Below are 13,771 nucleotides of genomic sequence, written 5' to 3'. Positions count from 1 at the left end.
ACTTTTCAGTGATGCAGAAGAAGCAATTACAGGAGATAATCTAGTTATTTATAATAAACATGTTTCTCAAGCCTGTGTTTTGTTTTCATCTCTCCCTGTTTGTTGATGTAACTTTGCCAGCTTCAGGTTATTTATTATTTCTAGTTTGCAGTAACATAACTGAGAGCATAATCAGCCCTTCAAAGTCTGAAATAAGTATATTATTTTTATGTTCTATGATTGTCAGGGAAAGGAAATGCAATAGCACAGAAAATAAAAAATGAAAGTAAACACTGAAACAAAGTGCATTTTGCAGTTATGATACAGGTAGAGTTAGATTTTTTTTTCTGCATTCTTCTGGGCAAATATTTCCCAAATTTCCACTGCCAGATTAATTTTGTGGTTTAAACTGAAATATTGATGTATATAGTACAGTTTTATATTCCAGTTTATGTTAATAAAAATACAAAATTAAGGAGTATACAGAATCTAGTTCTTACTATAGTCTTTCACTAAAGGTTCAGTGGAAAAGTTTATTTTCTCTGACAAACTATTATATACAAATTTAGTATACTTTTCTTGTAGTAGAAGGAGAGAAAAAAAAACAACAAAAAGCAACCCCAAACATCCTTTTCCAAGTAATTTATTGCCACTCATAAGATTTTCTTATAGCATGGCTCATGGGTGATGACATTATCTTTCAGTATCAGGAGGCCAACCATGTTGTTCAACTTGTCTGCTTGTCCAATTACTTGTCTGCGGTAATAAATGAATTGAAGGCCTTTAGATGCTATGATATTATGTGTGGGGTTTTTTTTTGTTTTTGTTTGATTTGTTATGGTGTTCACATATCTAGAATAAAAGTTTCCTAGAAGCATTTTGATAACAGTAAGGATTAGTATACCAAAGCTCATTAAAACTGAAAGAATTTTTATGCCTGAACCTGAATGGCTACTGAAAAAATAGGTCAGAATGAAATTACACAGTAGCTATTTAACAAAAATAAGGAGTTGACCTAAAAGTTATTTACACGTCTGTGTTTTGGATCAGAGCTGTCAAATTTCTTGCATATGTTTAAAGTAGATTTGTTTCTTTCTTCCGTGTGATCCTTTAAGGAACACTTACACATTCTTTTAGAACCCTTTTGCTTCACCTGTGAAACTCTCCTAGAAGAGTGAACCATAACTGATTTTTGGGGTTGAAGGAATAGCTCAAGGACTATGTTTTAAGTAACGACTTTATGACTGTTACACAGTGAAGAACTAGAAACACACAGAGAATATACTTGCAAGGTAACTGGTAGGTCTTAGTTCATGTGTTTGTAAGATAGAATTAAGATGACAAGTCTGTGATTCATTAAAAGCTGTAGGGTGAGTCAGTATCAGAGACAGTATTTCTTTATATGAAAACTAGAATCATGTATTGTTTAATAAATAGCAATAGCTGATCTCAGCTAACTTTGTTCTGTCCCTTTCTGAACTCAACATGTTTCTTCAAAGGAAGGCTTTGCACCACTGAGCTTTTGCCCGTGTCAATAGCAGCTAAATCCCAGACTCATTGCATTCCTTTGAAAATGCCCCCTCAAGCCTGTCCCTCTTTTCCAATATCTTGACAGGTCTGTGTAAAAACTGTTAAAATAGTACTAATCACATGCAACACTTACAAAATTGGTAAATGAATTGTTAATCTTCCTTGTCATTTTCACTTAACTAAGACTGAAATAACATGAAATGTGATATTCTCTGGTCTTTTTCGATCTCTGAGTGTTCCTGTTTGTGTGTGATGGATATCTATTATTAGCTTATTTTCATGGGACTCTTGGCACTGGGAGTTAAGGAAGGGGAGATGATTCTGGACAACAGATGCAATTTAACTTGCATCATTCATTTCCTTAAACCATTAGAAGATCAGTTTACAGGCGGTGATAAATGGAACTCTAAGCACCTTCCTGTGTCTGTTTTTTTTTCTGTCTTTGGAGGTCACCTTTATCCTCATCACTGAAAACACTAACATTTTCTCACACCATTGCAAAGATGTTAAAACCCAGTAACAACAGCACATGGAGCGCTGCTAAGTTTCAAAACAATTAAAAATAAAGGGGGGAGAGGAAGGACAGCTGAGCAGGGAGACCCTGCCCCTCAACCTGTAACCTAAAATAAACCTTTCTAAACTTATAATGTAAAATTCAGATGGGCTTTCTTCATTAAACAGTGTTCTGTTTTGCAAGACTAAAACAGGTACAATGTGTCATGCAATTTATGGATCATAGTACCTGCCATAAGGCATTTTATGATTGCTGCATTCTGTGTTATTAGTAGCTGTCTTTTTCTGCAGCCATTGGTGTTTGGTAATAGTCTTAAACCACCCAAAATTACTTACCTGCAAGCAACATTCCATAGTCCCCGTTGACAGTTTGAATAAGTTTAGTGCCCTTTTGTTGTACTTTACCTTCAAAACAAACTGATTGAACCATCAATAGCTCCTGAAAGCTGACAGAGGCACGTCATCTGGTCTAACCCTCTGATAGCAGGTTATCTGTGGGAGTTAACCTCCCTGCATTGTTAACTGAAATGTTTTATGTACTATGCAACTTTAGGATACTGCTGTGATAACCTTAGTAACTAAGTCATACATCACAGTAAAGAGATTTTGTGCAACAAATAACCCTGGATTAAATTTACAAGGGTTGAATTGATATTGTAAAGTGTTCATTCCAGGGCTTTGGTAATCCTTTCCTGTATTTTTTTATGGCAAACTTGTGTTTCATTTAGATTGAAGCTGCATCTCCATATTTCTAGCTAAAATATACCCAGGAAGCCCAATGCTTTTCTTCAGCTGTTTAATAAAAAAAAGTATCTTATTATTTTCATATAATATAGAAATCTTTTTATCCCAGATTTAGTAAAAGGAATATGAATAAGTGGGATCATATTTTGAATCACCTTTTAAAAGAATTAATCACTGATATACCTTCGTTCTAATGGTGGGATAACCTTTATGGTTACTTACTTTTTAATATTTGCTGTCCTTGAGGAGTGCAAGTTAAAAGAAAATAAATCAACTCCAAACCTGTGACTCGTGGTGTAGTTTGCTGTTTAGCTTACTTGGGTAGGTTTTTTGGTTTTGTTTTTGAATTGGCAAGTACTGGTGCTAATTCTGTTTTTTGGAGTGCAGTCAAGATGGCTTAAAAATACAAAAATACATTTGTATAAAGGAATGCTATTATAATTTGAAGCTCTTTTGAAATGATTGAGAGACTGACATTAGGGCTGTGATCCAAAGTCAGCATAGATGACAGTGCTGTCTTAGTCTGTTGTCATTTTTGTTGCAGCCTGCTTTTCAATGGCATATTTCATTCCATCATTAAACATTTGCTGATTTTCTAATACCGATGTTTTCTTCACCTGAATATTCATCTTTTCTCACCCTACACTTAGTGGGTGTCTTTAGTCATTTTTAGCTTCACTCTTCTTCATTCCTGACATATTGTTTCCTTCTGTACATGTCTTCATTTGAAAGAATCTGTTGTCATCAGAGCTTTTCTGCCAGCAATGCAAGATGGATAGCTTCTCCTCCACTGAAAGATAAGGGCCAGCAAAATGACAGGGAGGACTGGAAGGGCAGCCAGCAAAGCTGGGAGGAGTCTGAGAATGTGTCAGTCTGGTAGATCTGTAGCTGTTGTTTAATAAACAGTCTTAGGACATATTCTGTTTTGTAAAGTGGTTCTCTTTTACTTCTTCTAGTATCATTGAAAGTCATAGGTTGAGAATTCATATTTAAATTGTCTGAGCATTTCAATTAACTTCTTAACAATTCACCTCATGCAGTGCTCCAGGCTTGGGCAAGAGTGGCTGGAAAGCTGCTTGGTGGAAAAGGACCTGGGGGTGCTAATTGATGACTGGCTGAGCATGAACCAGCTTGTGCCCAGGCAGCCAAGAAGGGCAATGGCATCTTGGCCTGTATGAGAAATAGTGTGGCCAGCAGGGCCAGGGCAGTGGTCATCCACCTGTACTCACACTGGGGAAGCTGCACCTCGAATCCTGTGTTCAGTTTTGGGCCCCTTGCTACAAGAAAGACATTGAAGTGCTGGAGCGGGTCCAAAGAATGGCAACAAAGCTGGTGAAGGGTCTGGAGAATAAGTCTGATGAGGAATAGTTGAGGGAACTGGAACTGTTTAGTCTGGAAAAGAGAAGGCTCAGGGGGGATCTTACTGCTCTCTACAACTGCCTCAAAGGAGGTTGTAGTGAGGTGGGTGTCAGTCTCTTCTCTGGAGTAGCAGGCAATAGAACAAGAGATAATGGTTTTAAGCTGTGCCAGGGGAGGTTTAGATTGCGTATTAGGAAAAAAATTTCTTCACAGGGAGGGTGACAAGGTATTGGAACAGACTGCCCAGGGGAGGGGTGGAATCATCTTCCCTGGAAGTGTTCACAAACCATGTAGATGAGTCCCTCAGTGACATGGTTTAGTGGTGGTCTTTGCAGTCCTTGGGTAATGATTGGACTTAAAGGTCTTTTACAACCTAGTTGAATCTATGATTCTGTGATTCTAAAACATGTTACCACACATGGTATTTGATAGTCTACTGAATCAGATTCTATTATTTTCTAATTTATGAAGCTGGTGCCTCAGAGGATAGGTTTATTTTCAGCATTAAATTTTGCTTGGTTGTAGAAGGGGGGTCTTACAGTCTTTTCTGCATGTTTATATGGTCTTGAGGACAGTATTATAATGTAACTTTTACATCTTATAACACATTTTTTGTGTTTTGCTCTTTTTCAACGTGTTATGTTATGCAGAATTTTCTATTACTTTAATTTCTTCCTCCCAGTGCCAAAAGAGAGTGGTATGGTTAGGAGGTTCTCTGACTGACTGGAGTTTTATGCAAAGCAGCTAGGCATGGGTAACATTATCAATCACCTTTCTACCCCCTGCCAGGAAAAGTCTGGCACTTCCCTCACTTTGCAATGTCTGCTTCACATTTGGTTGACTAAATGTAAATAACATGTACTTGAGGTGGTTGGATATTTTGATTTGCCATGGTTGTGTGCCTTACTTTGTTTCTGATCTGCCATGTTCTCTCCTTTTACAAGCAAGGAGGCAATGGTACTTTTTTTGAGGCTGAAAAGATGCTGTACTTTGAGTAAAAAAGGTAAATAGAATAATGGAATATAGATGGATCCTACCATGAACTTTGAATTCTTAAAATATTTTTAATAAAAACAGTCTCTCCCTGTGTGCTTCTGCATTTAATCCTGAGCTGGTATACCTATGCTATAAGGACACCTTGTCTGTCTAGCAGGACCAAATGAGAATTCTCATTCCAAATGATGCCTGTGTCAAAATGTAGTCCTGGAAAGCAGAGACCAGGAATAACTCTCCGTGCTTTCTCTTGACAAAGTCTTTATTAATATTAAGATTTTGAACACGTGCATACACTTCTTACAGGACAAAGAATGGTGGTTTAGTGTTTATGGTGGAAGACAAATTATACTGCTCCCTGATTTTCTGTTCACATTTCTCATGTTGTTGATCATTGTGTTTTCAGGAAAATATGACAATTTCCAATTTATTCTATTTCTGAGTATACCTTATACCTCACTAATACCTACAGGCAACATTACATGCCCACAGTGATATTTTTTTAAATCTGTTTGATCCATCCATTATTAAATTGTTGGTCAGCTTACAACAAGTTTTGTTTGAGAGAGTAAAGTAAGTATTGCAACTTTTTACATAAACTGTATTGCATGAAAAAGGTGAACAGAGAGAGGAAACAGACTGTTGCTGTTTATTGCTGTATAGTAATTTAATTTGTGATTGTTTATCAGTGGATTTTAACTGTGTGCATTTTACTATCTGTTAGATATTTTGTCCTGCACAAATTGACAAACCTGAAATTTCTTGATGCTCGGAAAGTGACCAGGAGGGAGAGAGAGGAAGCCTTAGTAAGAGGTGCCTTCATGAAAGTGGTTAAGCCCAAGGATGCTAAGGTAGGAGAGTTACTAGAAGTAACAACAATGTGATTCATTAACACTGTTTTAAAATAACTCCAAAAACTTGGCTGTGTCTTTGAGTAAAATAACAAACAAAATCTTTCAAATGAAAGGACTGGTAAATATGGTCAGGTAAGGGTCCTTAGTAATTTTTCTGTGTTTTAATATCAAACTTTACTGTTACATTTGGTTAATGGACTGTGGTTATGTTATCAAATTCCTGTTTTCCAGCCTCTGTTTCATGTAACAAAGTGACTAATACGTGTCACTGAGCTTAAAAGGATATTTTTACCCTGTCTAAAAATATATAACTGTGTGATATGCTTTTGGGAAAGAATGCAATTTTTCTGACAACTTGTCCCCTCCCTTGTATGTTAAACACAAATGTCTGTCGCAGACCTCACACCTATAGTGTTTATTGGCTTTTAGTGGACCAGCTGATTCTAGTTTTCAGTGATGTTTCTTAATGTGGTCGCTTGCAGCAAGCATTGACAAAATCAGAGAGATATTTTCAGTAATCTGAGCTTTTGATACTACTTGCATCAACTCTGAGCGTGCTGCATACTGCTGATGCAAACAGAATGAGATGTGAATTCCCCCCTTTACCTTCTTTTTCCATTGCTGATCGATACACGATAAGAGCAAGCTGAGCTGCAGAGTCTTTTCGTGCTGAAGACCTTTCTTAAAACTTCACTCAAGTTTTCAGTCTACTTGCTTTCTGTTTGCTGTTTTGTTCTCTAAAATACAACATCAATAATTTATTGCAGATTTCCAATAATGCTGAATGACATTGTAGCAGTTATGGAAATGAACTGTTTGGAAGCATAACAGTGTTGCTAGATAAGTGCATTATCATGAATACAGTCGTAGTGCATAACAAATTTATTCAGGCTGGTTCACTTTTAACTACTAAAATGTTAACAGTTCTGGTACTTGCATAGCTTTGATAGATCATTTACCACTGCCTTTAGTTATGTAATAAATGAAATAATTTATTTCTAATCTGTTGTGGATATATTATTCACACCGAGCCATCTTTGCTGAATCCGGCCAAATGCAACAACAGAATTGTGTTGGATGTAGCATACATGCATTATCTTCTTTTAGAATACTTACCTAATCAGATTTTGGATCTGGTGAAGTTTTTTCTTTTAAATTTTATTAGCAATTAGATTTTTTTTCATGTCAGAGTCAGTTCTTTGAATTTTGACCAACTTAATAGTGTTAGAGAAAGCAGAATGTTTCTGTTTCTTAAATTTGAAGTTTCTTTTCTAGATGAAACCAGTCAATAGCTAAGGGCAATTTACTTCACAAATGTGAGGATAACGTCTTTATCTTTTATATCTGTAATTGAACCTTTTGTATAGTTTTGAATTATTTACCCACTAAGTCTTATGTTAAAACATACATTTATTTCAGCAAATTTGCAGAAGGCTCAAATTTACTGTTGTTATTGCCACACTAAAGATTTTTTTTCTTCTTTACAAATGGCTTGGTACAAATTGCTGATGGTAAAATCATTGTAAATGCTTTCCATGGAGTGAATTAATGCTTTTTAAGGTGTTACAAAATTACCCTTATCATACAATATTATATACATATTACAGAAGTGGCTAATTTAAAATAAATATTAAATTGGATGCAGAGCTGATATTATAAACCTCTTAAAATTGTTTTAAATTTGTGCTTGTTTCCTAGGATATTCGTGCTTTTAGTATGCATGCATGCAAACTCTTTTTATGCCTGAGGAACACTCATAGAGTCTTCTCTGCGTGTGTTTTTAGATGCAGATATGTATACATGCGGCTATTTATAGCTATACTCAAAGACTAAGCAGCATTCCTCTATATATCGCAAACTTGGTGTGTGCAATAACTGTACTTTCAAATTCTATCATATGTTTCATTTTGAATACGTAATATTTTTTATTCTTCAGCTGTCAGGTTTTCTGAATCTTGTGTGCTCTGTTCATCAGTTCCTCTCCCATATGTTTGTTGATATTTTTGACCAGCTTCAGCGAAATTTAACAGACAGCTCGTGGTAATATAGTCCAAGCTTTCTTAAACAAGTTAGAGGAGAATGCACCTTGATCCAAACTAAGAGGAAGGCTGCAGCATATCCTGGTTTGTTTATCAGGAAAACTCCTTAAGAAGTGGACCTAGTGATACCCTTCTGATAGTGAACTTCATAAGAATGTTTTCTTTCTTTCCCCCAGTGTAGTGTCACTGTGTCAGCCTCTGCTTGCCAGGAAGAGTTGAGTGGTTAGTATTTATGCTGGTGGATGCCACATGGAAATGTTGTTCTGCCAGATGTAGTAACAACAATAAGCCTATCAGAGTTGCTTTTTCAGAGAAAATGAAACAAGCACACAAACAGCTCCCCGCTTCCCTCCCCCCCCCAAAAAAAAAAAAAAAACACAACAGAAAGTCTTAAGTTAGGTTGTTTTTTTTTTTCCCATTATGGTAGGTAGGAGATAGTATGGCTTATTCAGCATAAAAAACACTGATGATCTAAAGAGGCTGTGATGTGGTGAGTTGTTTTCATTTTAGTCTTGACATGAAATACTTGGGAGAGCAAAATACCCCACCAAGAAAAAATACACAAAAATGAGAATAAAAGCAAGAAATTTCCATCTGACTAGTTTTGCTCAAGTGCAAAAGTATCTAGCAATCACCAGTCGTCACTAAGTCATAAATATTTTATTTTATATAAATTTTTCTACTCTCATTTTTCCCTATTTGTTCTTTCTTTTTTTTTTTTTTTTTTTTTTTTTAGCATAACAGAGTACTTTCTTGTGCTTTGCTTCATTTCATCCTTTGTTTAAAATACATCTGTTTGTGATATGACTGTCTTTTGGAAAGATGCAGTCATTTATTAGAAAACAGTTTAATGTTACAATGCAATGTTCCATCTCACTATGTAAGTGAGCTAAACTTCATTATTCTGTGATGTTTATGTTTTATTTTGTCAAAATATTGAACATTGTATCATGCCTGATTTTAATAAAGATTGGGTAAACCTGGCTGGGTAAGAGGCGCTAAGCCAGATGAGGCAGCCTTGTTTAATGACCAGACCATGACCTCATTTCACTGGCATAGTGTAGATCAAAGTGGAAGATGCCTGTCCAGTGTGAAGTGTGTTTCTGGGCATGACAGCACTTCACATCAGAAAGACAGCTCAAGAATACGACAGTCAAAATTGCTTAATTATGTCCCAGCTTTGTAATTATTCATCCCTGCTTCTACAAAGAGTACAGTTGTCATTTCTTGACATAATTATTTAAAACTGTACCCTTTTTTGCTTTACAGGTATATAAATTGTGCTTCCAACTGCTTCGTTTTTAAAACTTAGAGATGCAAACCAGAATGTGATTTGAGAATACATTTTAAGGCTCCATATTTTTACATTTCATATGATATAAATAACCAAAATGAAATTATGATATATCAAAGCACATATTTTCATCTTTTATAGGTCTGTTTTCATGATCATTTAATCTAGATGATAAAATGTGGATATTTCCATTATATCTAAAGTGTGTTGCTATGAATACACACTGCAGTGTCTAAATATTGCTTTACATGGGTCAGTGCACTTCCTTTTATAAGATACATATATTTCCCAGTATTTTGCAACCCCTCTACCCAGCGATTGTTTTTTAGCTTACTTCATTTTTTAAGGTTAGCATTTTTATCAGTTGGATTTATAGTGGCAAAAGCAAGCAGCATGCATTTGGTCACATGTAATACTCTTGCATCTTATAGAACCTAAACATCAGCAGGTATACTTCTAAGTATCTGACTTGATATTATGTGGAGTTATTCTGCTTTCGTGCAAATTTACCAAGAGCATTTTGTCCACTGGGTATAAGGGAAACTGTACAACAAAAGATGGCAGTATAGGTATTTTGATTTTTTTTTTTTTTTACCCTTAGATGCATTGTTTCATTACAAGTTATAATTATGAAACATGACATAACATTTGTTCTCTAAGGAATTAAGATGGAGATGCTTAACCAGAAAGCTAAGTCTAATATCTGTGTTTGATGTAATAAATGTATGTGATTATGGCTCACACTGTTACATGGAGTGATTTTAGTACTTTTTGTCCTTAACTATTTAAGAAGAATCATATTTTTCTTCAATTGATATATCCTATTTGCTTCCAAGAATTTAGGCAAGGCATTAGCATCTCATGGACCCTTTTTTCCCCCTCCCTAAATTACGAAAATGGCTCTAGTTTTAAAAAGTAAATACAATGACCAAAGATAAACCTTTGGAGAACGTCTGCATTGCTCAGTTGTTTGGTTTGTTTGGTTTTTTTTTTCAGTTTTTTTCCAGCACTGTTGTGTAGAGATCTTGACTTATGAACATACGTCATTTGGAGTAGATAGAGAGCAAAGGGCTTTTAAAATATAAAGAATCATTATGTCAATGAGCTGCTAGCTAGTAAGATATAAGAGATCTTCTATATAATAGGGTTTCTTATTGACCAATATCAAGGTTTCACATACTAAAACAGAACAACATCATGAATTTAAGACTCCAACTTAGACTGTGATGCAGTAAATAATATTGACTTCAAAGACATTGTAGCAGTCATGATACTCTTTGGCAAACTGAAGTTTCCTTTTTGCACTTTGGAGCAAAAGTCCATAACATGATTGGCTTATAATGCCTTAAGGACCCATCAAAAAGAGGAATAAAAAATAATTAAAAAATAAATCCAGAATTTATACTTCTATCTATGAACACTTTGATGGTTTAAAAGAAAACATTGCTGAGTAGGATCTGTGAGATAAAAGAGTGGTGCTTGCTAGACCTAAACAGGCAAAGCTAAGTTCAGTCATTTAAAAATTTTTTGGTTTTAGAATCCCTTCATCTAAAGCAAATCCCTTGATACAAAACATATGTAAGCAAACATATTTAAGTCTATTTTTTATTTAAAAAAATAATTAAATAATTGTGTGTGAATAACATTTGCTTTTTTTTTCCTAAAATGGTGGATTTTACTTGTCTAAAACTGGAGTGTGACATATTGAAGTAAGGCTTTTTTTGGCCTTCAGGGAATAGGTGAAATGATTAATGTGGTAGAATAGTAAATAAGAAAAGCATTGTGAAATTTCAGTGTTAAGAAGTGATCAAGGTGTTGTAGAACTGAGAGATTATCTTACGTCTTTCATTCTGTTTTCTGATTCCTTATGGTATACTGATCCACATTTAAATTTTTTAAATTTAGTTGGATGCTTAGATTTTTATGTTTCTATTATCCAGTTGGTTATAAAGAAGACCAGAAGAAACTTTTGGATATGATCCAATTCTTGAAATACCAAATAGTACTTTTTACCTTTCTGTCTCTGAGAATATCTCTATGTCCCCTGGATAATAACATTGCAGTAAGAGCAACGGTATGCATTTGTGTGCATGAACTCACCACAAAGCATGGTGAATCCAGAAATGAAATTTGAGCTGTTCCATTAATAAATACCCTATTCAGAAAACTTTACAAAGGTGTCCTCAGTTTTTTTTAGCCACAAAAAATCTATTGCCAAAATATGGATATGTCTTGATTTAGTGTTGAGAGGTCAAAACTGCTATCACAACTCATGGTGCTTGTAGGGTAAATTAGTAACGTGAAATTTTAAGAAATGGAAAATCTAATTATTGTAGTTGTGCAAGTGATAAGGGGCTTAAGGTGTGACTGAAAAGGTATATACTAGACTAAGAAGCAGGAAGCTGCTAGTTTATCAAGCAGCTAATGGAGTTTTATAGAACTCCACAAAAGAACCTGTGAGACACTGTGAGAAAAGGTATGTAGACCTGTGAACATACAGTTACAGTATATAACGATACAGGTGAGCAAGCAGTGCTACTGTAGTTTGGATCTTGCCTAACATAATCTTTGAATGAAATAATTCAGTAATTAGCAATATTGTGTTGCCTTCTTTTACATTTCCTTTGGTTATATATCAGATTAAATGTGCGTATGATGAAGAGCCATAGATTCTTTTCTTTGGTTCAAGTTATTGTGCGATAGATCCCGCTGTCTTTGCCTATGTTCAGTAGCAGACTAGTGTTGCATTGCTACATAGCATGTCCTCCTAGTGAAGAAGCCTAATAATATATTTGATCTGTCTGTGAATTTGTGCATCATGTGAGGAAGCTCTTGCTCCTGGAAAATGTGGAAATAATAATGGGATCTAGAGCAGTCTACTAAGACCAGTTGGTAAAGAGTTGCCCTTCTGCTTGCAAGGACAGCTGTGTTGAAGCAAACCGAAAGGCAGGCTTGGGAAGAAGCAGCCAACAGTAGGAAGAGAAGGGTCAGTATCCATAGAAGTGAAGACAGTTATGATAGTAAAGTTGAAGATGGGAATCCAAGCTACAAAGAGCTTGGAAAGTAAGAAGCTTGCATGCAGTAGTTGAATCTGCAAGCAAAAGCGTTTAAAGGGAGTTGAGAAACACAGTGAGTTTAAGCAGTGGGGACTAAGCTGCAAATATGCAGCTGCTGGAATAACAAGGGGATGTATCCTCTTTGCTTAGCCTGCTGTAATTCCAGCTGTCAAAACGGAAGAATAAACAAGTGTGTTTAATGTGTGTTAGGATAGAGGGGAAGAGTCATCTTCATTGTTTGTTCTTGTGGTGATAATTCCTGAGAAACTGATATAGATTTAGTTCTTTGGACATGTATTAGGTGGACTAGATTTCAGTGTCTAACTACTATTGAAAGTACAGAATGCAAAAGGTGATGTCTCTTTCGTAATATTATCCCTTTAAAAAGAGAGCATGATTGCCACGAAGCCCATGTCCATTTAGCTATTAATGATCCCAGTGCACTTTTCAGATAGGAAGTGGTGTTACTCCTGGAGCCCTGGCCTGGTTCCAATTCAGGTAATTACATTCTGCCTCCATGGATTTCTCTGCAGTCTCAATTTACTAAGGCATTCTTCTCCACCTTATGCCCTAAACTGTTATGTAGTGTTGCAGTGTGCTAGTTAACCAGCTGCTACTTAGCACCTGAAAGGTGTCTGTCTTTCAGTAGGAATGAGCAAATTAATCCCTTTGTAAGACTTATTTAATATTTGTAAAACACTTAAGAGGTTCTCTGATGAATGGCAGTAGGTACTACATCTCATTAACACATCCTTTTAATCGAAGAAGCTAACATGACATTTATTACTGCTGTTATTTCATATACTTTCTTTTGTTGTTATTGTTCTCTTCATGGGTTCAGAAGTATGGAAACTTCAGTTTGTAGATGCTGCAAGCATATGGTCTGGCTTTTGTCTTGTGATCAGCTTATTCAGTCTACTTAACAAAATGCTATTCAGCAGAATGTAATACTGTGATATCAGACAGTATGGCAAGAATTGTGATTGGTTTAAATTCCCAATGGATCAATATGGCTAGAATTTTATCCTGTAAGTTCTGTTTGGTTTTCTTTTGGAAATGAAAAGGCTGCTGCTGTACAAGCAGACCTTAATGAACTCTTCTGTGGTTCTTTTCACTAATGCAGTGGATCTCATTATCAGATGACACCATTATTAGGCATAAGAGTTCATATGTTGCGTTTTGTCAAAATACCTTCCCCACCCAATAAAACCCCAACAAACCCAAATATGCTTAATATGGAATTGGCAAAACTCTTGGGCTATTCTTTGACTGTTACCACAGGTGATGTTTTCTATTTTTTAATTTTTTAATTTTTTTTGTTTGTTTCACAGCAAGCTTTGTGGTGTGTATGTATGCTGTGTTAAGACCTGGCTTCACTGTTTCACTGACCCATCAAAAGCTCACCAGCTG

General features: G+C 35.6%; 1 protein-coding gene across 2 annotated transcripts in view; it reads left to right on the top strand.

Moving 5' to 3' along the window:
• The window catches only part of LRMDA (leucine rich melanocyte differentiation associated), a 677,461-nt gene that overhangs the window by 384,212 nt on the left and 279,478 nt on the right, over window positions 1-13,771 (top strand). For both annotated transcript variants that reach the window (XM_062639160.1, XM_062639150.1), the window contains one exon: window positions 5,843-5,969. In XM_062639160.1, coding sequence (XP_062495144.1) covers window positions 5,843-5,969 — 127 coding nt within the window. The remainder of the gene's footprint in view (window positions 1-5,842; window positions 5,970-13,771) is intronic.

Source organism: Pezoporus occidentalis, unplaced genomic scaffold (assembly GCF_034315485.1).
Source record: "Pezoporus occidentalis ecotype Australia unplaced genomic scaffold, CSIRO_AGI_Poc_V1 ctg116, whole genome shotgun sequence".
Lineage (NCBI taxonomy): Eukaryota > Metazoa > Chordata > Aves > Psittaciformes > Psittacidae > Pezoporus > Pezoporus occidentalis.
This window is presented reverse-complemented; position numbering and strand designations above follow the sequence as displayed.